The sequence below is a fragment of the Falco naumanni genome, chromosome 2, assembly GCF_017639655.2.
Source record: "Falco naumanni isolate bFalNau1 chromosome 2, bFalNau1.pat, whole genome shotgun sequence".
Lineage (NCBI taxonomy): Eukaryota > Metazoa > Chordata > Aves > Falconiformes > Falconidae > Falco > Falco naumanni.
The window spans coordinates 107,013,305-107,040,087 of NC_054055.1; the positions used below are offsets into that span (position 1 = coordinate 107,013,305).

The 26,783-nt window shown below is 39.5% G+C and overlaps 1 protein-coding gene across 4 annotated transcripts in view; it reads right to left on the reverse strand.

Moving 5' to 3' along the window:
- CHODL (chondrolectin) overlaps nt 1-25,778 on the reverse strand; it is a 28,135-nt gene extending 2,357 nt beyond the window's left edge. For 2 of the 4 annotated variants that reach the window (XM_040584095.1, XM_040584096.1), the window contains exons 1-6: nt 25,595-25,778; nt 8,843-9,155; nt 7,919-8,076; nt 4,518-4,565; nt 4,056-4,139; nt 2,315-2,417 (exon numbers count right to left, since the gene is read on the reverse strand). In XM_040584095.1, the coding sequence (XP_040440029.1) occupies nt 2,315-2,417; nt 4,056-4,139; nt 4,518-4,565; nt 7,919-8,076; nt 8,843-9,155; nt 25,595-25,685 (797 nt within the window). In that variant the 5' untranslated portion in view covers nt 25,686-25,778. The remainder of the gene's footprint in view (nt 1-2,314; nt 2,418-4,055; nt 4,140-4,517; nt 4,566-7,918; nt 8,077-8,842; nt 9,156-25,594) is intronic. The other 2 variants (XM_040584097.1, XM_040584098.1) reach the window with 1 other exon arrangement.
- Between the last annotated feature and the right edge of the window lie 1,005 nt (nt 25,779-26,783).

The following is a 26,783-nucleotide window of genomic DNA, read 5'->3' on the forward strand; positions in this document are numbered from 1 at the left end:
TAAGAGCCCAACGCCAGGCAAAATTAGTCATGACCTTTCAAGCTAGGCATGTCCTGGTTGGCCATGGATTGTGGCTTTCAGAGGAAAGGTCACCATGTTGTGGAAGCCTAAAAAAGAATGAGAAGTCAGGTTCATTTGGGAAGTTGGGGATCCCTCCTTCCCCAGCAGGACAGAATCCCTTTCCTAAAGCTCTACAGTGTCCATCTAATCAGTTCAAGTGGTTGCCTCTTTTTTAAGTTTGCTTTTTGCCCAAGAATTGTGTTATTTGTGATGAACCAAAACAATTTGCAAGGTAGATCACATGTGAAATATAATTTAAAATATATGGGGAAACTTTTTTTTAAAACAAAGTTATTTTTCAACAGATGAAAAATAAAATACTTCATTTTTTGTGATACCAGAATATCATCTTTTGACTTAAATTAATTTTAAAGAAAATTTGTTTTATTTAATTGACAGCTTTGGTGCAACCCAAAATGAACATTCTGAAAAAATTACCTGGTTTTATTCAAATCCATTTTCTCCCTGATTCTTGTATCATTTAATCTACCAAACTAATCAGCTAACAGAAAAAGTACAATCTTCCAAGATGTATTTCCAATATCTGTGTCATGCATTTTTTTAAATCTTGGAAGTTCAGGTGAATTACTTCTGGATGAACTGCTATAGCATTCAAAGGCCTGATCAAAGCCCACTGAAGTCAATACTACTATTTCTATTGATTTCAGTGGGCCATGAATCAATCACTGTTTTCCTAGGAATATTTGAGAGCTGAACCTTTTCTGGAGAGAAAAAAAGCTGCCAGAAAAGTTATGACCACATATATCATACTTACCAGGAAATCCAGGTCCATTATAATAAGGGTTCCCAGATTTAGATTACTTATATCATTGCTATTTTTACACATATTATTCTTTTATTACACTTTTTGCTTTGAGTTTCCAACCATTTACCGTGCCAGGGCTGAGGTTTGGATACAACCTTTCACAAGCAGAGATTTGTCTACCATAAGACATGTTGGAAAGTTCACATTTTCCTTTTCTTTATAGGAAAGAGCATAAAATAAAGACACTACCTAGTTTATGATGCAGACCTCACAATATCTTTTCTTTATGGTTACTTGTTTCAATGAGACACATTACTAAGGAGTGCTGCAAACATCACCGTACACTCACTCATACAGATATAATCAGACGTGGCATTTGGAATGTTTTCTCACTTGAAATAAAGTATTTCAGTCATTTGAAGAAAATGCTAAACAGAAATGACAAAAAAAAATACAGACTAAAAGGAAGAAATTTTTTTCTCATTTCCTAAAACACTGATGTGATATATTTCTTACTAATATTCCTGCTCTTCAACAGGGATAACAGCTTGTGATTCTGTTTATTACTCTTGTTATTTTACCAAAATAGTGTTTACCCATAAAATATACTTCAGTTTATACTCTTCTGGATTACATTAACTTGAGAACTTCCTGAAAAAAACCTGCAGAATGAAAAGTATCCTTGAAAGTTTCAGAATTACTAGATCAGGGAAAAAAAAAAATATATGTTGTCATACCTTGGTATATCCTATTTTAAGAAAGATAAAAAATCCAAAGAATTTTAAAGCATGGACCAAAACATATCCTGTTTCATAGGCTGAAGTGTTTCCTATTTGCATAACACATCTGTTTGATACTACATCTATGTACACATATCTATATACTTTATACATCTTCAGCAGATACATGATGTACAAAGGAGTTGCACTGGCGTGTGGCTCAAAACATGTTTTTTCATTTTGTTTTCAATTTGTCTGCTCTAGCGGCCCATCTGTTGCTGGTATGGTACGCACACTGAAACAGTATCAAACAGCTGATGACCCCTTTGGTTCATCCTTGGAACAAACTGCACTTTTGGTCAGAAAGTGAGATGAGTCCTTGCGTTCACACTGTATCAGTGAGAACCTCACTATTATTTCCTATAGCCCAGATGCTGCGTAGGTAGTAATCATGATGGAAGAGATGAAGCAAAAGTGCTGACAATAGCTGAGCCTATCAAATGGTCAGCAAAGATATCTTCTTCAGAAACAGGTGAAGTCCAAATGGTAATATACTTTGAGAGACCTGGAACTATTTCAGCATGTTGTGGAAAAACCTGAAGGTGAATGTTCAGTTGTAACAGCTGTAAATGACTTGGATTTTAATAGATGAAAAGATGCTTATTTGCATATTTGGGGGGCAGATGTAAGCAGTCTTTCAGTATGAATAGCTTGCCAATGGAAATATGAATTCTGCATTATAAGACCATTATGGATTAGTATATTTTACCTTTTATGAAGCATCTGGAAACAGCAAGTCCCAAAAGCCACCAGTATCAACAGCAGTAGTGGTATAGTGGGTATTACGACATAAATTAGGTTTGGAATTATACCTACAAGACAAAAGTTCTCATTAATGTCTCCCATGTTGAAATACTCTTAACCATGTGAGTAAAAAATCGGAAATACATTCTTACACAAAAGAACATTTATACATTCCTTCTATACAAAAAGCTCAAAAAAGAGTCAGCAATATCAAGAATAAAATAGCACTTCCACTGCAATATGCAAAACATATCTTAAGGATTTAAATTCTACATTTTATATATGCATCAATGAGAGATTTCCAATTTTGTAAGTAAAATTTCAAGTATTTTAACAGAGTACATTTCGCAGCCTATTAATTTTACAGTCCATACAACCTGTCTACTGAGTTGCCTTACATGTTGGATTCTCACCCACGCAGGGCCACAAGAGGAACAAATCCTGCTCTTGTTTCCCCGTTCCCCTTAGAAGACAAATATACACTCCCCTGACTAATCAGGAGTGAGCTAAAGGTGCTCCCCTGCAGGTCCCTGGATAAAAGGAGTAGGAAATGGTACAAGCTAAGACTTTATTATCTGTCTACAGTACAAGATGAGTTCTACAACTTCCAGAAGGGTCCGACTATTTTTCAGTAACTATATGCCCATGTTTTATAACAGTATGCATTTAACATACAAATTGTGGAGACTTTCTTATCCATTGTCCTCTTTTGAACATATTTTCACTAGCAAGAATAAATGTGAATGTTCAGGTTAGGTTCGTTTATGAGTTTTATATAGAGAATATAAACAGTATTATTCCTTTCAAAATACACTTCATCAGTATATCCATTCCTCTGGGGTTACAAACAACGGGAAAATCAGTTAGGAAAACCAGCTCAAATCCAGCCAAACAGTGTGGAAACGGAGCACCAGCTTTCATTAATCCTATGGTGTAATCCTGTAAAATCCTGAGTTGCTCCTGAGAGATGTTCAATTCCTTGAATTGAGGCCATGCTACAATTCTTCATGAACCTCCAGTCAGGACATAAATTGCTAAATGAAGTAGCTGGGGCATTACAGCAAACTCCTAGGCAGTAGGTATCCATTTTCAAGATATGAAGTGCCATCTCTACTAGAAATCTCAGCAAAGAATTTAACTCCTCTTAGCATGTGGTGTTCCTTAAACACAGGGTACTTGGGGAGCTATGGCACAGTGCTTATTCTACAGATAACTGAACAATTCATGCTCTATTGGGAACGACTCATTTGTGTCTTTTTTATGAGTACCGAGTATCAGATATAAAAGATAATATATGCATCACATGTTTGTTACATGTGTTGGGAAAGAGGTGGGGAGGAGATGGAGAGGGGCAAGGCACTGGTTACCACAGTCTAGAAGGAGACGCTCCTTAGCTGAGTGCACACTGGTGAAATCTTGCATCTTGACAGAGACTCACCAGGATCAGACACAACGGTGCAGATTTCAAGGACTGGTAAACTGTAGATTTGGTTCAGTGTTTGGGGAGACATGGAAATGATTTGTTTCCACAGTTACAAAGAGAATGACTCTTGAAATGTTATTCAAAAGTATACATTTCCAGGGCATTTCCTGGGAAAACAGACTGCTTCCTCCCATTGACAATAATGGAAGTTGCTACAGATCCATTTAACAGAGTCCAATGTTAATATTTTTACCAGAACACTCAATTCATACAAGCACATTACCTGTTTCAGTAGCAATAACATGATACTGATCTTCTGGTTTGCTTGTGTCGTAAGGATTTCCTGCTGGCACAGTTGGAAAGGTATCTGAAAAGGATATCAGACATTTTAGGAAAATAATGAGTAAAAAATATGGCTGTTATGTTGTTAAATAAATTAATACTAATTACATCTTAATTTATACTGGAAAAATGAGCATTTTCAGGATTGATTAAACTGCTGGATATAATAGTGTAAACACAATTTTATTGCAAAATCGGGATTACATCTGGAACAAGAATTATGAATGGTGCTGTTCTGAACAACAGCCATATATTTGAAGATATTGCTCTCTGAAGAATTCATTTTTCCTGTGTTTCAGTTCTAAACTATGCCTGTTATACTTATTTTGTAAATTCTCGTAAACTATCCTTACAATTATGTGTTTACCATTGCAAGTCAATTTAATGTTTCAAAATTTCTTACCGTAATCTGGCTCCGCTCTGTCTCCTAATTCTTTTTGTAAGACATTATCTGTTAAATCAATATTTGAAATTGATTGTTGAAGAACAAAAAAATTTGTGTAATAAAACAGGTGTTTTCATCATTTTGCATGCAGTATCAGAGAAACAGATACACTCCTCGAAACAATAATTGTTTAATTCTTCAGCATTTAATCTTTTTACCGGAGGCTATTTGCAAACTAGTGTCAAATCACTTCCAGTTCATATTTTTTTGCTCCTTAGAAAAGGGCTATAGTTTATTCTAGTTGCAATTCTTGGTGGCCTCTGCTAGGTTACCAACTAAATTACTGAATACCTTAATTTCTTGGGCTGAATAAAACTCCTAACATATTCAAAGTTACATTTGTGCAGACGATCCTAAAACAACATAAGAAAAGAAGTGCTTCTGTTTAATACTTATAGTCTTATTCACCTTTCCAAAGTAATGCTTACAGAATGTTGGCTATGAAGCAAAACAAAACAGTGCAAGTTTGTGAGGTTAGATGTCAGCTTCATGTAGTTTAGTTTTGCAAAAGGCAGCCCTAAAATACAAATCAAGGGCCGTGGATTCTAACACATCACATAAGGAAGTGAAATCACTGAAACAGGAATCATAGTATCATATTTCTTGTAATGCATCAGAACTGGAAACCAATTCATCACTTTGAGCTGTATTGCAGACGTTTGCAAGTTAAACTTTTGGCTCTTGTTACATGTAAATGTTTACAAATATTACAGAATTAATTACCTCATACTGGGCATAGGAATGGAACCTGCATGATTGTTTGAATAACATTCCTTTAACATAAGATTATATTAGCATGATAGTGTTATGAGCATGCAGTTCCAAGGGTCCTGACGAAAGACCAAAATGCTGGGAGAAATCAAAGAAGAAATAAAGCCTACTAGAACAAAGGCAATTATTTCTTCTGCTCTGGTAAAAACTGGTTATGTTTGGCCATATATAAAGACATCAAAATATCAGAGTTGCTGGCTTTAGTCAGCAGAAGGGGAGATGAGTTTTTAATTTGATTGCACAATCAAAACTACAGGAGCTGGACAGGAACTAAATGTGGTTGCAATTACCAACCCATAATTAAATTTAAGATTGCTGAATGATCAATATGATATAAAGCCAGACTGAATATTGCAACAGTAAATGTTGTCAAGGGAGGTACTATAAAAAGGGCTTAGGAAAATGAATGTGACTACCAGAAATGTAGTTGCTGCTTGAATAAGACTGCTTAATGAGCACTGCCCTGAATTTGCTGCTGATACAATTAGATGCAACTTCATCATGGTCACCTACAGCCTCTGTGTTTTGGCCTATGACTGGTATCATACACCAATATACTAAAGAGAGACAGGAAAGTTGTGGAAAAACAATATACTCAGATAACAAAGTGAAATTCAATCTGCATGTGGCACTTTAATACTCCTGGTAAAATGGATGTATTTTGTATTGCAAATGGTTGATGCTGAAGCTATTACAGTGATTTCGGGAGGAAAAAAAAAAAAAAGTCATTTGTAAGTCTCACTAGGTTTTAGATAGCAAATGTAATTTTCTTACAAACACGGTGGTACTTTCTTCAGGTAGTGAAAGAAATACCATACACCTATTTATATACATTTATACATCTGCTCCTCCATGTGATAGAAAAATACATTTCTGGAGAATAGTCTGTTTTGCTAAAAAGCACTATTCCAACAGCTTGAAAAATAAATAGCTACAATTCAGTTGTACTATATTTAGCTGCATAACAATGTCAGTCATAGTAATAATCTACCTATATATGGTCTGCCTTATTATGTACCTCATTACACACCAGTAATACATTTCAACATAGTGAAAGAAATACAAATTCATTTTCATTGTTACTGTTATCATTTTGATTTCTGCCAAGCCAAAATACCCAGCATTTTTTCAGATGGTGAAAACAATATTAAAAAAAAATTATTTATTATATCTCAACTAGAATGGTAGCAGTTCATTGTTATAGAATAATTATTTCACTTAAATTTGTTTTTAAAGATATGAAATATATTTAAACCAGCTCTTTTAATCAAACCTGCATTTTCTGACATAAAAATGTTGTTATTTTAACAACTGAAAATATTTTTAGTGTTCTCTTATTTCAAAATAATTGTGATCAGTTGTAAAAGTGATAAAACTGTTTATGTCACAGTTCCTTGAATGGCCTATGTGACCAAGATGGTAACTGAGCTCCCGGAGATAGTGATAGTCAATAATAATTTTATAAGCAGGATCAGATTTGGGGCAGGGTGGGGTGGGGTGAGTGGGTGGGTAAAATATGTGGGTATATCAAGTCTTCCAAGTATTTAATATTTGCTTGCAATATTAATTGTCATTAATATCCCCATTAAGATATTAGACAGTGAGAAAACTGTCTACCAAAACTGCAGGAAGAAAATAGCCTGAATCTCTGCAGACAGATGGATCTCTACAAAGAGTATGATTATTTCTAGATCATAAGCATAAAGAAAGCAGGTAGCAAACTGCAGAATTAGGTAGGTCAAATAGCTGCTAAGAGTAGGATTTCATATGCATTCTTACTTTCAGCTTAGTTTTTGAAAAGCAGACGTGTCATAAATTATTTGAAAATATTTGCATGACCTTGCTGAAAAACAAGTTTTCATTTACTGTAAGTACCACCAAAACTAGAAACTGTTACAGGCTCAACTTGAAAGTTTACTTTTCATGTCCTTTTTCTGTTTGCACTAAGTTCTAGTTTATAGTTCATGTTTCCTCTATTGACATACACAGAACCTATGTCATGTCTGGAAGTATAGCCAAATTGCCCAAGATCTGGCTTCTTCTGTCACCATCTGAACTAGCGTGCATCTGCTTTTCATATGTATAAATTTACATTCACAAATGCAGAATTTTCTTCCTGCTGTTCTGGACTTCATTATTTAAGCCAAAACTTATTGAAACAGCCATCACACAAGTTGGTCTAAAATGGTACAGGTTTGCAACTACAATGACAGTGTAGTTGTTTTACAGTAAGACCAAGAGATGTCTTGGTCATTGTACTTGATAGCAAGCAAGGGAGGTAGGAAGTGGACACTTAAAACACTTTGTGGAGAATAAAATAACTAGTGAATGAGTTAAATCAAAGTAAACTGGGCAATGCATGGCAGTGAAGCTAACCATCATTCTTATTGAATACAAACAGGTTTATTTAAATTACCACTAGATTTGATATGTTACATCCCATGTTAATGTCAGCTCAGGCACTCACAGACCAAAGCAATCAGTACCACAGGCCGCAAGACATTTGCAGATTCCCTGATAAAAGAAGAGGCAATTGCTTTTTCTAAAAAAGTGTCCCTCCTGTGAAATATAATTTTATTTACACCTACCTGGGCCATACTTGCAGATAAAATTGTGCTTCATGTTGCATCTATCATCATTCCATTGATAAAGGTATGGCCCCCCCAGACCAGGGTTTGCAGTCGGCTGATGATACATCACAACACAGGCTTCACTTCCACAGGAAGGCTCATCTGTATACCAATTTCTAGTGGTACACATAAAGACAAACTTTCACATTTTGAAGGTAAGGTTCATCAGGATGCCAAGGAAAGGAGTTTACATCAGTGAAGATGTGTCAGTCCCAATGGCCCCATCCTCTTCAAAGATATGCTGCCTTTCCCACAACTCCTTCTGTGAAAGGAGTTTAGGGCCTGGGCTCCACATCTCTGTATCTTAAAAAAAATTCTGACCAGCCAAAGCAGCTCTGAGGAACTAACACTCTACCGCCCTGCTACCTCTTTTCCTTCTTACCTGACTCTCACCCGTCCCTTTGCCCTGGGTCCTGTGAGCTGCTGATACCCTGTTTTTTTACTTAGTCAGGAAATTAAAGGCTTTTCAAAGGACAAGGTAGAAACAGAACAATTTCCTCTAAATAACATGCATTCGTTCACTTGGTGGATAGCTCCCTGATTCAGCTGCCCAGAGTCTTGAAGAATTTGTCTGCCGGCTCTCAGACCACATCCTAAAGACTCCATGCGTGGCAGAAAAATCTCCAAAAGCCATACAGAGGCAAACTCATGAGATGGGAACAAAGAAAATTGTAGGCTGAAGCCATACTATGCCATCCCTTTACAGCTTCAAATTCAAAACAGTGGCTGGCAGCTCCTCTTTATCTGTAGAAGTTAAGGAATAATGCTACTAACTTCATAGGGCAACAAGTCTTCAAAACTTCTTTCTAGAAGACTTGCCAGACATTTCACTTTCCATTTCTTTCCATGAAACCTTCTCTATAAGCAGTTTTACAGACTTACCTGAATGATGAAATACTTCCATCGGCCCACTGGTAGAGGTCAGGGCAAGCACTTGAGCTGGCTAGTCCATCACCACTTCTCCACAACCCAATCCAGAAATCACCATCAGAAATCCCGGAGCCTGATTTAGTGAGGTTTTGTAACATGTTTTCTATTAGTTGCTGCTCAGCTTCACTTTCCAAGCTCAGTAAAGCCCCACCATCGATTTCACAAGCTTGGCGGGCCTCCTGAAAGCCCACACGTCTAGACAAGTCCTGGAAGTAAGCTAACTTGTAACAAGAATGCTTGAAGTCACCATAGCACACCTTTTGACCTGAAAAGTATAAATATGACAGTGTTTAGAGTATAGTAACAAATACCACAACTGGAAAAAAAAAAAAAGAAAAAAAAAGAAAAACAAACAAACAAAAAAAACACTAAAGAAACCCACACCAAGAACAGCACAGCATACATACAGTGATGGAGGACAGTAGGTTTTTATTCTTGTGCCTCCATGTGAAAGGACTTAAGGTAACACACTGACACTGCTGAAAACCCTAGCTTTAACTTAAATATCAGATGTCATACAATTAATGGGAATATATTGCTTTCTTCCCAAGGCCTGCGAAGCTCTCTAAGACACTGAAGCGTCCCACTACCTTCTGGAAAAACGTTCTCTGCTTTAACAACTGTACCATCAGACCCCTCTATTAAAGCCAGGATCTGTGTGTAGGGTATCTTCTTAACTTTTTAATACTAATAGACCAACTCCACTTCTACTTTGAAATCAAAGCTATTTGATCAGGAAAAAAAAAAGTTTAAAATTCTCAATGTTAGTGGCAGGAAGCAGCTAGCAATTCCTTGATTCTGCTATTTAACCTTGAAAGGCTGTATTTACAAGGACCTCACAGTTACTATTTGCTATAATTTGCTAAATACAACCTGTAAGGATGTGTGGAAGGAGAGTGTCTGCCTTTTTAAGGCTATCTGGTCAATGACTTTTCCAGTGCAAAAAGGAATACTAAGAAAAGAAACAAAGTACAGAGACATAAACCTGACAGGAAAACATAATGGCAAGACACACAAAAAACCACCCTCTCAGGCACACGAATTGGTGGTCTACCAAGAAACTGCAGACAAACAGCATTTTGCAACTTGATAAGGATGTTGTGGGGGCTGACTGGAATATGCAGTCTGATGAGGGAACATATGGGGTTAGGGAATGGGGAGGAACAAAAGGGGAATAGACAGAAGGGGGTTTAAGAGAAGTGGTGTAAGAAAGGCCAGTCATAAGTAAAACATGATGTGTGTGTGTCTGGATGTGCGCCTCCCCTAGTGACCTTCTGTCCCTGCCAGCTGACAAGGAGGGAACTTGCCTGTCTGTGTTTCTGTGGGTCCTGCACATGGGTGCTGCTGAGGGCAGCGCCTTCTCTATGGCAGTCTGCATGATGGCCATGTCCGTGTCCTGTCGGTGTGGCACTGAGATACTTGCTCAGTTTTGCTACTGTTTGAACCAGCGAAGGGGAAGGCAGCAGCCACATTCCTTATCTCAGAGAGTGGCCCTGGGTGGGCACCAGTGGCCAGGCAGGAGGGAGCCCTGGGCCTGGAGGGAGCCCTGGGGCTGGAGGGAGCCCTGGGCCTGGAGGGAGCCCTGGGCCTGGAGGAGGCAGGCACACTCTTAACAACCCTTAACACAGCCAACAGAAACTCCAGGTATTGCCAGATACCACGATACTACCCAGATACCATAAAAAAAAAAAAAAACTGTGATGCTTTCAGAGCTGTATCTGTGGAAAGAATCAAAAGCCAATGAAGAAATAGTGCTTATCCATCCCAGTTCTTTGGCCAAGACACATGCCTTTTTCCTAAAAAGAAAAAGCAGTTATCACCTTCTTCAACTAGTGAGATTCTTTAGAGCTTATTCAACATACACAAGACGTGGAATGAACAAACTCGCTGATCAGCTGCAGCTGAAATCCAGTATGTTTATTTAGGGACAGGAGAAGGGTTGTAAATATAAGGAAAAAAATTAACCAACTCTTAAAACAAGTATTGTCAGTATAGAAGTTTATCATTGGAAAAGAAAAGTAGGAGAGTTTATTTTACTAACTAAGAAAGAATTACTGAAGGATACCAAAGAAATAACAGGCAATACCTAGATTTTTAGAAATCAAAAAAAATTATCATTTTACTAGAAAATTTGGCAAGGACAGTATTTTGTTGTACCATGTCAGGTTTCTATTTGAAAATCTTGTATTTACTCTCATGCTTAAGCAAATCCAAATACATGATCATGTAAATAATCCTTTGGTTTAACTTTGAAGACGTTTTATGCTGTTTTACCTTAGAAAATAAAATTGTAAATTGGGACTGGGAAACAGCAACATCATCCTATAATTTAAGCTGTACTTAAGGTTTTTAAGCCACTGTTTTTCTACACAGAATAAACATCAAAGTGAACAAAAAAGCCTAAAAGATACAATAAAGTTAATTCTTCTTGCTTTAGTGTTGCTTCATTTTTGTATGTAATGACAAGTAGCATACTTCCCATAGCAGACTGCATACAGCACAAGAGCTGACTGAAGACCTCTACTTGCATAGAGCACAGATCCAAGAATTTGCAGAGAATAAGCAGACTGTATCAAAGCTACATGAACATAGGAATGTAAAAACAGGATCATCTCACGACTTTTAGCTAAATCTGAAAGTAACTCTTATTTTTCAGATCTTTCTTATTGCGGAAAGCTAAATTACAGGGGCAGTAGGGATAAACACGTTTAGCCTTCTAGTGTTTCCCACAGTTCTTGCAATCTACCTATTTTTTTTTTTCTGAAACCTTTTCTTTATAATACCCTGTGAAAGTTCATTTGGGAAAAGGACCATTAGTAAGAGATGCATCTTTGCAGTCTCATTCTTACTTTGGCTTGGCAGGCAGACTTCTGAAAAGTCATTTGTTTATGAGTTGTTAATCTGCCAAAATTATACAGGAACAAGAATAACCTAATGTAAGGACAAGCTTATGCCACAGATATTTGTGGAAAAAAGCCAGGCTTTGAGATCAGAAAAGAGTACCTATTTGGACTTTCTCTGATAGTGTCCCGACAATGCCATGTACATCCCAATTCCTTTCCTGCCTTTTCCCTTTATTCATATAGGTTAAGAGCCTTGCTATCAATCAACTAGTAAGAGCCATAATCCTAGCAGGACAATAGTGCAGAAGAATCAAGGGGCAGACCCCTTGTTAGAGATGCATATAAAATAATGGGTTTATTTATAAAGCTTCTTTGAACAAAAGAAAAAATACCCCTATTACCAATGTATCAAAGCGATAACACCACATGCTCAAAAGTGGGAAGTGCAAGAATGAAAGCTGCATGTGAAATCACAGCTTGTTCCCTTCCTCTATAATGCTGCAATTCAAATTTTGTTAACATGATCATAACCTTTTTATTTTCCCGGGGAGCTCTGTCTCATTACAGGATAGAGTGCACAGTGAAGGAGAAGCTGATGAAAATGCTGCTCTTCTCCACTGGGTAAGTGACAATGGCTTATTGCCAGAGTACACATATGTCCATAACAGCACAAACATCCCAAGGCTGGCACTGAATTATGTAGGATACTAATATTTTGCAAGGAAAGGGGACCACACCTCTCCCTGCAATTAAAGATTGGATTGAAAACATCAGTTCAAGATGTATATGCAGATTTATGGAGAGTGCTTTGTCCATTGTCTTGTTCTTTTTATTTCCCTGAATTTTTTTAGAAATAAACTCTTTCACAATTCCTTTCATTCTGTGCACATACTCCTCCTTGAATAATAAGTGAGCAATTCAGGTATCAAAATAACCCTGTCACTGTTTTAGTCATGAACATTCAATCCACCGAGATGAGTGGGCTGGCCACTATGGATCTCAATTCATGTGCTGTGCCTCCCTTCCACAGGAAAACAGCTACAGCTTTCCATCTGTAACGCGTGCACCCACTCCCCTTCCCCATGTGTTTCTCAGGTGCCTGAAGCGCCACCCTCACCTTCTGTTCTCATGCACAGTTTCTGCTCTTCTGTGACGCCCCCAAAACCTGAATCAAATGACCTCTCCAACAGGACAAATAGGTCTTTTCTGGTTAACTGACAAAGCTTCTCCAGGGTACTTATCTCCCAGTCAGCTGCTGCACGGACACTCATGTTGCCAAATTTCTTAGCTGCTATAAAGCTTGTGCCCATAAGCCCTAAGTTGTGCTGTGTACTGCTCCAGCACAGAGGTTGCATCAGTGTCAAGGCTCAGCTCCATCACCTGCACCAAGATGAGGAAAGCAGGTGGGACTGTACAGAGTGGGAGAAGGACATGCACTTGCAATGCACAACAGCAGCAGAGCAGCTTGATAGGTGCCACCACAGCCCCTAATACATGCCCAGCTTTCCAGTGTCGTGTGTTCAGAGCAGAAAGCCCTCTTGGAGCCTTCCAGAATACAGATGTGAAGGGCCAAGGGTTTATGTGAAATGAATAGTGAGTTAAAATCTTGAAACTGTGTGAAGACTTTTTTTTTTCTCCTTCCCCCAGTCTTTGAGGATATTGTTATTGCAGATGTTTGCACAGGGTTAAATAACTCTAAAATCAAGTATTACAAAGTGAAAGCATTGAAGTGAAAATTTCTGTACAACCCAACTCCTAAATTACTTCTCTTTCATTTGTTGCTCTCTACGCCTGTGGCAAAAGAAGTAATATTTCCTTCTTACAGGTTGATCATTTGTGCAAGAATATACCTCTAGAAGACAACAAAGAAAACAGCAAGAAACCAAGAAATATTTGGCATTAAGACTCATCCGGTGTGAACGAAGTATGTGATGCAGAGTAGTAAGCTTTCTGGAAGAAGCTGTGATTTTTTTGTTGTTGTAGTTAATTTAGTCCCTGTGTTTAGGCAATGACCTACTCTGAATTTTTTCTTTCTTCTTTTGAAGGGGACTTTTAGCTGCTGTAGCAAAGCTGGTTCAATGTGTTAATGGAAATCTGCAGTTGTGCCTTAATAGCTGGCAAATCAGTTGATGTTTTATACTCTTCTTGGAAAATGCTGAGATGTCAAGTTTTCAAGCTTCATTTTTTTTACAGCTTTCTCTACTAATTTCTGAACTACAAAGCAGAAATAATTTACCAATGAAAAATTACAGAATGGACTACATTGTCTAGCAGACAAGGTAAGTATGGAAACATTAACTGTGGGCTATTTTACATTCTAACATCTTTGCAGCAAAGACTCCACTTAATTCTAAAGCAACATTTGCCATTTCAACTGCATAAATTGAATTCCAATTTTTCTATCACAATTGAATAGTAACTAGATTTGTAAGCATGTCTGTTGGAATGAATCAGCTAAGATACTATGCAACATGAATAAATAGAGGCAAGTTAGGTTTTTACAACCTTCCCACAAAATCTGCCCTGTGCTGCTTGAGAGATAAAAGGAGGAAATAATTGTTTCCTCACAGGGTACCCAGAAAGGGAGAAAAAAAAAAAAAGCATGCTATTGTATTTAGTCCTCCCTTCAGCACGAGGCCAAAGATCTATTTAGTTTAATAAGATCAAAGAACTGATTCTTGTTTTCCCTTACAAATGCTCAGACAAGGTTTCAAGCACCTCTACCTGACGATCTGCAGATGTGGAGTGCTTATACATTTCCTTTCATGAAGTGTATCAGCTCCTTAATCCTTGACCCACCTTCCCTCACTCAAGCAGAACAGACCATACCCTAGTCAGAAGTAGGCAGAGAAATAGAAAAAAAACCACTCTTGGCTTGGTGTCGTGAACCATTTTCTGTGAACCTTACCTTTTCATCAGCAATTGCTTGCCTGCCTGTTGAGGGGAGAGTGCTGTGTTGAAGCAACAAGAAACTGACAAAGACTGTTCTCTTTTCGCAGCTGGAGGACCGCAAGATTGGGTCTCCCCAGTTTCCTTAATGGAAACATCGCCAGGTTTGTTCTTTCCACCCCTCCTGCGTACACCAGCCATACCACACAGCTCTGGCCCTGTTCCCTCAAGCCTCAGCAGCTCTAGTTGGCTACTGCAGAGAACCTGAACTCACTTTGTCTCACCATCCTGTTAGCTGAAGAAAGCAAGAGGACAGCAGTACTTGCTCTAAGACGTGCTACCTACCATCTCCATCCATACAGATCAGTTTCCATCTTTGGATGTCACACAGCAGCTCCATAGCAAAATGTGTTGATATCAACATTAAAACAAGGATAGCTTTTAGCTGAAATACTTGGAACTTAGTTAAACATTTCTACAGATAAATCTGCAGGGGGGAGGGGGGGGGGGGGCAGAAATCACATCAAGAAAAGGAGAAACAACCAAGTTCTCAGCTGTTATTGAAGTCAGTTATGTCTCCATTATGTTTTAATAATGATGTTTCATTATGCAGAAATAATAGGTTCCTTTAGGTCTGTCATGACAGAAGTTATAGCAAAATGTCATTTAGAAGTGAAATTACTGATAAAATACCCAACTCAAAGACTTCTCTCCTTAAGAGCATCAGGCCCAGCTACACCCCCATGGGCCACGAGGAAGGGGTACCCATTATCTTGAGAAATACCCATGACTCAGCTGGAGGTTTTGAAGATGTCAGGTAGAAGATAAGCTCCCTGCTGGTAAATCCCATCCCTCTTACTCTTGAACTTCACAAACTAAGTTCTGGGTCCGCTGCCATTAGTATCCACCTAGATTAGTGGGCAACAGCAGCCGTATGTGCATAGCATGTGTGAGGAGAGAACAAAGGGATGCACAAAGCCTGCTGTAGAAATGTCCATCGTGGTTTCATACCGTGACTTTTTTCTTCCCAAGATAAAGGATTCAGCAGAAAACACGAAGAAGCATTTGGTACAAAGGAATGTGAAACATTTAACATTGATCAGAGTCCCAAAGGCAAGCATGAGGCTGATGGGGGCCTCTGAAAATAAGCAAAATAAAGACACAAGGACATAAGCGAAAGTGATCATGAAATAACAGCAAGATAGAAATCTACATAAGTTACCAAAATATTCCACTGGCTAAAAAATATTTCTCTGCTTGTGTTATGAAGATTAGTCTTGGTCTTAAACCTGTATGAGCATATTGGCCTCAGGGGCTGCGTAACCAGCATGCAGGACACTGGGCACCATTTGTTTTCACCTGCCCTCATGTCACAGGGTGCTCCAAGCCAAGTTCCAGTAATGCACTTCAGAATGTAACCAGTAAGAGGCTAAAAGGTATTAAATTTTCCTAATCACATTTTGATTCAAAGCTGATGCATCTTGTCAAGTGACCTTTGTATCATCCAGTCAGATTTTGATTGGGTTCAGCTGCTGGTCATGTTTTGCTCTATTATGTTACTGATGATGATGTTTTACTGCATCATATTTGTGTCCATCTACTGAATTTAATTTGGTTTTTTTGATGATTCATATTACTTTTTCTAAAAAAATACTACTGTGATAAGATTTCATAATTACATTCTGTCTTCATTTATGATAAAAGCAAATTGCCATCTTCTCTCCCAAGGTTTATGATACTGAAGACACATTGTTCTTTAGTTCAGCCAGTATTCAAATCACAGATATTGCTCAGCTCACGCTCCTGAGCAGCTTAAGGAATTCCACATGCTCACAACTCTGTCATTCAAAAACCAACTGCTATACAAATCATATGCCAGCCTATATCTGTATTAATATCTTCAAAGCTAACTCTTCCATACCTTAATCGGTACTTTTTTCTCCCACTCTCCTAATAACCAAGTCTGCAGAGAGAAAACACATTCATTATTGATTTATACTTTGTCTGCATTAGGGGTTGTGTCTAATTGTCATAATACAGTTTGTCTAAAGTGATTTTTCTTCTGTGAAAAACTCCCAAAGGTTCCAAGTCCCTTTTAAAGGATTACATAAAATAGCCGAGGGCCACATTTGCCTATTAAGTAGCTGTACTTCAGGTAGATATGTATACAGGCAGACAGTTTGTATAAATCATATCATACAGCCATTAGCATGCAGACAATGTCTAAGGTGGCTTACCTTGGCTGGCCCCAACCTTTCTAATGTGCAAAACTCATCTATTAGCCAGGCTTCTTACAATACTGGTAATGGAGTCCCCTTCTTGCTAATTTCCTAGGCATTAGCATGTAAAACTTACAGATGTATAGATAGCATGAATAAAATAATAGGCAAAAAGCAAATTCTTCCTGTCTCAAACACAGGCCGGATAATCTATCTTTAGCCATTAATCATCCCCTATCTTGTGAATTAGCAAAGACGATGATAGAGGTCCTCAGACACCAGCCAAACAGCCATCTCTAGGATTACTGCAACTTTCACAGAGAAAGAAAACAGGGGATGATGGAAGTTGTCAGTAAAAAGGAAGTACTGTATTATACCATTCATACAGAGATCTAACACAGTTATGCAGAATATGAAGCTACACAAGAAGCTTTGTCCCAATCCAGTCCCTGCCTTTATTTTTTCTTTTGCCATGGGAAGTGTTTATCAGCTCATTTATTGCTGAAATTGACTTTTCATCTGTACATCAGCCTTTACTAGTTATGCTATTATGTTTCTAAGCACCTTTAGGGACAAGGAGTTGACTTGGTTATTACTGAATAACACTACTCTCAGTAGACCCATAATAGCCACACTTGCACGAAACCCAGCAATCAGAAGACAGCCTGAAAGGAGCATTGGGCACTGCTGATTTAAATAGTAAAGATTATTACTCTATCACTAACACCTGGATTTTGCCACGTGGCTGAATACAAATGGAATTTAAATGAAATCTGATAGTTTCCCTGCATATTGCAGCAAGATAGCCGATTAGTAAAATAGACGATTAAAAAATATATACATACAACAAGTATTGATCTGAATAGATTATTATTGGGAAGGTTTGTTAAAGCCTCTATGTGCTTAGAACCTGTGTCGTTCTAGGTCCTGGGAAGCTGCAAGCAAGAGTTCCTTGTCCTGCAAAACATAGGTAAGTTTTTCATTGTGTGGAATACAGTGCTGGGAGGATTTGCCTTCCCCAGAGCAGGCTACAAAGTTTATCTAGATTTTCAAAGTCAGGGATGTGGAGTTTCAGACACCAGCTTGTTCTTGATGTACTGGGAACTAGAATACCTGCCCACGTGAAAGGCTGCCATCTTCACCAAGCAGGTAAGTGACAGACAGACTGTCCTGGCTTTGGCTGGGATAATTTTCTTCCTATACCTGGTACAGTGCTGTATTTTTTTAATTTAGTATGAGGATAAGGTTGAAAACACGCTGATCTTTTAGTTTTTGCTAAGTAGTGCTTACCCTTAGTAAAGGACTTTTCAGTTTTCCATGTTCTGCCAGTGAGCAGAGCCAGGACAGCTGACCCATCCTAGCCAAAGGGGTATTCCATACCCTAGAGCATCATGCTTAGCATATAAACTGCGGGGAAGTTGGCCAGAAGGGGCTGATCACTGCTCAGGGACTGGCTGGGCATCAGTCAGCATGTGGTGAACAACTGTATGGTGCATCACTTATTTTTTCTTGGGTTTTATTCCTCTCTCTTTTTGTTAGCTCCCTTTTAATTGCAGTTGTTATTATATAATTTTTTTTTTTTTCAGTTAAACTGTTCTTATCTCAACTCACAGGTTTTAACTTTCTCCAGTACTCCTCCCCATCTCACTGGGAGGTGGGAGAGGGATAAGTGGCTGTGGGGTACTTACTTGCTGGCTGGGGTTAAACCACAACATAGACTTATTCATTTCACAAAGTAACACACACATTCATTTCTTAGTTATCTTCTCAGCCCTGGCACATGTGGCAGGTATCTCAGGCCACTGATAACAGGGCTGTAAAGAAGTAGCTTGGTGTCTAAATCTCATTAGAAGCTAAGCAACACTTCAACATCCATAATTACCCTTGCAGGAAAACATATGATTACAATTAAGTAAATCAATACAGGGTGTCTTCAACTTGAAAATAAATATCCATTTTTATGAAACAGTTTTAGTCACTGATACAAGTGATATGTCAGTGTCAAAAAAAAAGAAATCTATAAAGTATTTCCCCAAGTACTTCTTCCCCCTAGCCCAAATCAAATCAATACAATCCTGACAGTTTTCCGTTCCTTTGAGTGAAACACACCTACTTTTTGGCATCAGTTCTGTTTTAGATATCTAGCACATTGTAAATTTAAAGCCTGAGATTCATTTAGCTTTTCCTTAAATAACTTTTCCTCTCTTCTGATCATGTGAACTTTACAGGTATATATCGTAGGGCTCATCACAGCAGACAGACACTTGCTTCTATAAAGGTGTCTGCACACAACTGCACTGTCCTAGGGGTTCATGCAAAGTGCTAAAATAGTTGCTAAGACAGCTCCCTAAAAATGGGAAGTTGCCTTCCCTTCTCCTGCATTAAAAGGAACAGAGACTGCTGTCAGACCTGTATTTTTCCCCTGTCTCTTTTTGAGATGTCTAGTAACATTGTCACGGTGAGCAATGCAAGCTCCTTGGCATCACCAAGCATGAGGACAATGCACTTGGAAACTCAGCACTGGTAAGCTTGCGTTTCAGCATGGTACAGTCTGCATCTTCTCAACTGGCAAGAAGAAAAAAGTCACCAAAAACATAGGGTACGGAACAACAAGCATTTTATTTTGCAAGTTATACTTAGGATCTCAAGGTCCCTAACAATGAATTATGTTTGTTAAAAAATACAAAACTACCCAAAGTCTAACACTCTTCATGGGCATAAATAACCCTGTAGACACAAGCAGGTAGGCCAATGGTAACACCCAAGTATCAGTGGAATCTATTTGAGCCTATTCAAAGTAAGAGGAACTAAGATGTGTTAGAAAGATGTACACATCCTCAAGTCTGCTTCAGGATATGCACTATTTAACCAGAACTTTAAAAACCCACCTACTGCTGAAGCTGTTAGCAGTGTTTTTGCTTGACTCTTTTCATTTTTTCTAACTAGTCTTGTATACACACCAACATATAATTTTTTAATACATCACAGCCTAAAGACACACCAAAAGTGTTCCATCATTTCAGCTGTTTAATAAAAAAAGCATAAGTAGTGACAAACACTGACATGACTGGCAAATTAAGTCCCTTCATCAATAGTTTTCAGTGTAGCTGTGAAGACCAGAACAGATTTCCCAGATGCTTTTAAGACAGACATAATATGGCAGCTAGTAAGTTGTTAGCATGTTGTCAAATAGACTTGACAAAAACTGTAGACTCTGAATGGCTCAAGTATAATGTGTGCCAGCCTAGGGGAGCAGGGAATATTCCTATTCTCCTGTCCCAAACCAGCAGACATTTTCACACATACCTAATTTTATTTACATCAATATAGTCCCTCAACAGGATCCCACAGGCATAAATTCAAGTACTTCTGATAGTTTCTGCTAATTGCTTATTTCTTATTTTATTCTCTAGAAGGAAACAGTTCATAAGTCTTTAGTCACTCAAGATACACTCTTCATCAATCATTATCCAGAGAAAGCTCAGTCCATTCTCTTATTCTTTTTCAGCAAAATTTGACTGCCTTTTTCCAAGTGCATTTTCATGGATTTGTTACCAAGATACCTGTATTTGCCACAAATGTATGTAAAATTTAATACATGTGGATGTGAAATTATATTAGTTTATTCTATTATATTCTATATATAGATAACTATATATAGACTATAAATATATAAGAATATAAACTATATTCTATTAGTTTAGTCCATTATATACGGACTTAATTTCCTTGGGTAGAACACTTCACATGCATCTCAGTACAAAAGTACAATAGGGTGACCATCTTTCTGCAGTAGTTCCACAATTAAAAGAGAAAGCAACAGAAATTTGTTGCTTTTTTTTTTGCTTTGCTCATTCACCTTCTACTTTAAAAAAGTGCAAAAAGCCAAACCACATGGGATCTTACAATTGGTGACAGTTCACTTAAAGCAAAATTAAAAAGGACCTTTGAGGGGAGAAGAAATAAGTTAGAATATTATAAGGATAATTTACCCTAAGAGAAAAATAAAGTCATATGAAAGTAAAGCATGATTGGTTAATTCACATCACATGTATACAACCATACATAGGAAGAAACTGTTGAGATACAGCGTGGGCTTCATCCCACCAAACTTCAGTTATTCACAGTCCACATCTGAGCTGACTCACTGGCCTCACTGTATAGACAACTGCAAGAAAGAGGCATTTTTAGAGTGATTAGCTACATACTGCAGCTACATTTAGATTTAGTTAGGGACCCAGTATTTTCTAAGATTGCTTGGAACTGAAGGTCCTGCTGTCTGTCAGTGGTGGAATGGGGACTGCTTAAGCAAGAGACTCCAATTTCCAACTAGCAAGTGACAGGTATGAGTATGGGCTTACAGTGTAGAAATTACGATCAAGTCATTGCTTCATCTTATTTATCTCACATTAGTGCTATATATTTTCTGATCCATGAAAGATTTGCAAAGAGAAAATATTTATGAGAATAAGTTTCAAGAAAGTGCTGAACAGAGTGCTTTATGAACCATAGCATGTTTTCCTGCAAAAATCTCATAATCGGGTTTGATCTGCATAGGATCAGACCTGAACTAACAGCAAAGTCAAGTCAAGGTACAGAACATGACTTCAACAAGGCAAGGGACTTTTCTGCACCTAGCTGCTGCGCTGGGACTGTACACCAGCCTTGTCTCACTGGGAGCAAGAAGAGGCCGTAGCAGACAAGCAGGCTATCCACACTGTCCCGCACTATGGTAGCTCCCTCCGTGGTAGGTATCTTTTCTTGAGCCCATTAGCCAAGTATGGCACTGGGACTTGGCAATCATGAGTTTGAGAATTGCAATGCCTTCCTCTATGTTGAAACAAGATATTAAGAAGGGGAAGTTATATTCCTAGGTAAGTAGCATGCTTACCTGAGACAGAACACTAGAAGTTTAAGTACTTTGATATTTCTACACTGCTATAGGACTTATCCACCATCACACACCTCAGGTTATCAAAACTGTTCTCATCCATACACCAGTCACAGCAGTTGACCTCATACAATGTATCTTCCCACAGGGTATTAGGGAATTTCTTGGTTAGGAGCAAGGCCTGTTTAGTAGAAACATGTATTATATCCAAGAGCCATCACCTCATTTCACTTTAAGAACCTCTATCATTGATTTGTCCCCAAGAAGCCACTGCTCAGTATAGGTGCATAAGAAAAGGAATTAAAGGATTCTAGGAGTTAAGTGCCAAACTTCCCTCAGTTCTCAAAGTGTCAGCTTTAGTAATTACTGAGACCTACAGCTGAATAATAATAAAAAATAATCTCATACCATGTAGGCAAGTGTGTCTGTTAAAAGCTTTTCTAGTATGGAACTGGATGCTGGGCATTCCCAACAAAACGTTACATTAAATACACAACTGTTGCATATGTATCCCATAGATGAGAGCGCCAGGTTTTTTTCAAATTATAAATTCTCAAGTTCTGAGCTACAAATTTAGTATAATTAGCAGTCCATGACATAAAAAAAAAAAAATAGCCCACAAACAAAAAAGACCAAAACCAAAAAACACAAAACCCCACAACACACTAGAAGGTTTCATCTACAGAAAATACTTGAAAGTCTAACAGAAAAAATTCAGGCCTAACAAGCAGGCCAAGCCAATTGAACTAAATTAAATTGTGCCTTTTAAAAAGGGGTTTGTTATCTATTCAGTTCACTACTCGTGAAGATACTTCTTTAATTATCTTACTTTATAATACTTTATGACCAGCTTAAACCTGGTCATAATCTGTGCGAATGAATGTATCCACACCTTTAAATGCATTTGAAGCAAATAGGCAAATAAGTTTAGGGGAAACTCTTGTCGTTTCATGACCCATCAAATATTTGTGGTTTTTTTCCATTAAGTGTTTTATATATCCAAATACTGTTACACTCAATTAGATCCATATTTCTTTAAAATACCATATTAGTATTTAATTTGCTATTGATGCATAGCAACAAAGAGCAAAATTTAAGAAGCCATAGAAATACAAAAAGACAGCAAACAGCAGTCATTAAACTATAACATCTATGATTAATACATAGGCTGTTAAATGATTAGTAATAAGATTAGCTTGCATTTTTCCTGCCCAATAGATACTTAAAGTAATTGCATCTTTGCAAACTGCATTATCATCACCTCCTGTTCTTCATGATGTCATGGGACAGCAAGGCAGAGTCAGCAGTTTCTCCTGAGCCTACTTTGATTTTTTTTCTTTAAGAATCAATTCTCTGGCAACACTAGATATTCTAATATGAAGGCTAGGCTGTGAGCACTGTTCACAAAACATCTGTTTACACTAAAAATTACAAAGCATTTGTATTACTGCTCTTCAAGAATTCCTAAATTAAAGATTATGAAGAAATAACACCCAAATGTGAATTGTTTGATGCCAATAATCACTTTAATTATATCCTGGGTAAGTTAAGTAACTTTGAATAAGAAACAGAAAACCTTTACCTAAGGAAAAGGCATTTTGAAAAGGCTGATCCTTCTCTGCCTTTGTGACACTATGGTCAAAATGGTTGCAGTTTTGCAATTATTTCTAGATCTGCTGCAAACTTACTGCAGTAAATGGGAACCATTCTACAAGGTCCAACCAACACTCAAATCACTTTCAGGAACAGTTTCTATTCAAGTGATAGGAATATGCATTTAACTTTTTTGGAATGAGAGCAGTGAGATTTCCATGTATTCCATATTATCATGATTGAAGCATAAATCAGCAATTTTTCAGAAACAGGTCTGTTTAAGATGCAGACTTATGATTTTAAATGTAAGCCTGTAAGTCTAAACTGTTGACTCTTACATAAGGTATACAGATAAGCTAGAAGGAAGTCAGGTGGACAGCACACACTGCCCCCATAATTCAATAGTACTATTTCTTGTTTGAAAAAAAAAAAAATGACAACTACCAGTAGTACTAGACCTATCCATGTGCATGTGGCAGGATAGGGGTGTGGTCCCTGAGGAAAAATGAAAAGTTCTCCTGCCAGTATATCAGAATATTCTGGCATAAGCATACTAAATAAATTTGGCTGTTACTGTCTAGAGAATCTTTATCTAATGAATACAATTTCAGCTGATACACCTGATAGTACAGAAATGGTTCCTTCTGTAACTCACTTCCAGATCTCTCCCGTACTCTATTAGCCACGCATTAGCTGCATAATACAGTGACATGACACACATGCTTTGAAGTCCTTTGGGGAAATACGGTCTAGAGCCTATATTCTTTGAAAACCCCAAAGTTTTAAATGCATCCAGGAACAGTTTGACTAAGCAGTATACACATATTACACATTGTTTTAAAAGCTGGACCTCTATTCATTTTGCTGCATCTCACTTAAATGCAGAAGCTTCAGCTGTAAGATCGAGGGACAGGGTTTTCTTAGCCCCACATGGACTCCTGACTGAGGCTACTAATGTAAAATGCATCTCATGGATGAGTGATCTTCACTACTCCTGAAAATCAGTGTTACATAGTATTTATACAAATCGATAAACTAAGAGCTTTGCTGTATCATATATGACTCTATAATTCATATTACAACAGAGGCAGATGAACTATTTTGAGGTGCACTTCAGGCAGGCAAGCTTTTTCAAAACGTTGGAAGTACTGCTACTTAGAGATAGTTTCCTAGAAGGTGCAGTTTTACCAGAAGCCAAACAGCACATCACAGTTCTGCACGTAAACTTGCTTCAAATGAGACATCACAAGAACAGTCGCTTATTGCACTCCATCAGCAATTAAGAGAGGTATCTGAATTCAGCAACCAAATATTTGCTACCAAAAAAAACTACAAAAAAGTTTTCTTGACGTGCCACCATGACAGCCTCTGAAACAATCGTTCACCAGTAATTCATGGTGTTCCCAGATCAGTTTGGAGAGAGGTAGGTACACAGAGATTTACACACAAGTGCAGTCAAGTGTGTAAATCTTCATTTCAAGAAAGACTTATGAATGCACTTGCACACGCAACATGCCTCCAAGAGGGGGTTAGCTTTAACTTGGAGGATTTGACTCAAAATACAATTAAAAATAGCCTTTCCATTAAGTTTAGCTGCTTCTGAGCATATGCCTCTGTGTGATGGAAATACAGTGATCCTACAGCCCTTAAATTAAATCCAAGCTCGTGTTTAGATACAGATTCCTGAAGTATTGTCTTCCTCTCAATTTTGAGAGTTGTAGACATGCCTACATATACCAGGGCTACACCGTATGCTCTCAGAAGTTTGCTTTTTCCTCCTAACTCTATTACAAAGAAGAAACATTCCTGCATAGATGCAAACCAGCCTCAACGTACAGCTGTTCCTCAGCAAGGCAGCACAGCAGGTACACGCTCTGTCTTTCTGAACAATGAAAACGGAGCCACGTTACGCAGGCGATCAATCAGCTCTACAGATCGGCCAGTGCAAGACGCCACCACACCGGCAGGAACCGACGAGACCGCTGCAGCGGCCGGACAGCCAGCCCAGCCCTCTGCCCCTGAAGACCCGCGGCTACAGCGGCTCCCCGCGCTGCCGGGCCCGGTCCCCCACCGGCCGCCGCACGCTACCGGGAGCGGCGGGGCCGCCGGAGCCCTGGGGACCGCCGCGGCGGGGGCGCGCCCCCCAGCCGGTGCCACAGCCCGCCCGCAGCACGCGGGTCACTTCACGGGCGGGTCCGGTGCCACTGCGCCCCCTCCGCGGTCCCGGCTCCCGTACGCGCGGAATTCCCGCTCCGGCCACCGCACTCACCGCTGAGGACGCGGCCGGCCAGCCCCCCGGGCCCGCACAGCACGGCGACGGCCAGCACCGCTGCCAGCCCCAGCCCGCCTCCGGACCCCATAGCGGCCGCCCCGCTGCCGGGTCCCCTCCGAGAAACGCTCAGGGCAGGCCGATGCCCGCCGGTGGGGAAGTGGCGCCCGCCCTGCTCCGCGCCGCCGCCCGCCACCGCCGCCCCTCCGCCCCGCGGCCCTGCCTATATCTGCTCCCCTCGCCGAGGGCCGGCCCAGCCGGGCGGCCGGGACCGCCCCCGCACCGCCCCCCGGCGGGCGCCGACGGCGGCCAGCCCGAGCCCCGACCCCGCCGTGGGGGCGCCCGGCGGCGCGGGGACGGCGGCGATGCTGAGGGTCCCGCCCGGGGACAGCCCGCTTTCGGGTGGGCAGGGGGCCGGGGGCCGGCGAGGCCGCACCGAGCCCTTCGCCGGCCGCCGCGGAGCTGGGCAGGGAGCGGCAACGGTACCCGGTGCCCGGCGGCCACCCCCCGGCCACCCCAGCTCCGCGCCCGCGGCTCTCGGGGTGCGGCTGACGTCCGGCCCCCGCCGCCGGGCCGGCCGGGCTTAGGGACTGGCCTGCCGGCTGGCGAACGGGATCAAGAGCCAGGTCCGTGTGGATTTCCTATCTGTTAAAAGCCTTATAGACTTTCCCGCTCTGGGTTTTCCCTAGCAAGAACACAAATGTGCTATGGCCAACTTATAAAATGTATTTCTACCCATCCATACAGGTATGTACATACTGGATAGTCCTTTTCTCACTGCCCGAGAAGATACTGCAGTCAAATTCACCTTATTGTCACTCTGAAAATACCCTGGGGTAATTCTTTGGACCTCTTCAAAGGACCACTTTAAAGACTTTGTTCTTCCATGTTAAGTTTTTTTTCTACAAATAGGGTTTGTAGAGTTCCTTTGTTCCTTTGTGTATTTGTGAATGCTTTGCTTTTAAAAGGCATAGATCATTACAGATAGGTTTAAAAGACACCTTGTGTGCAAATTACTTGATGGTTTGCCAGTCAACTTCATCTTTTTCAGAACTCAGCTGTAGACCATATATGTACAGCATATTGGTAAGTCATTTTCCATTTGGGTGTTTATAGCCAGGTTTTGAAGTCAATACATCTCAGGTTAATCAGGTTTTTTAAACACTTCATGGATTTCCTACAGCTTTAA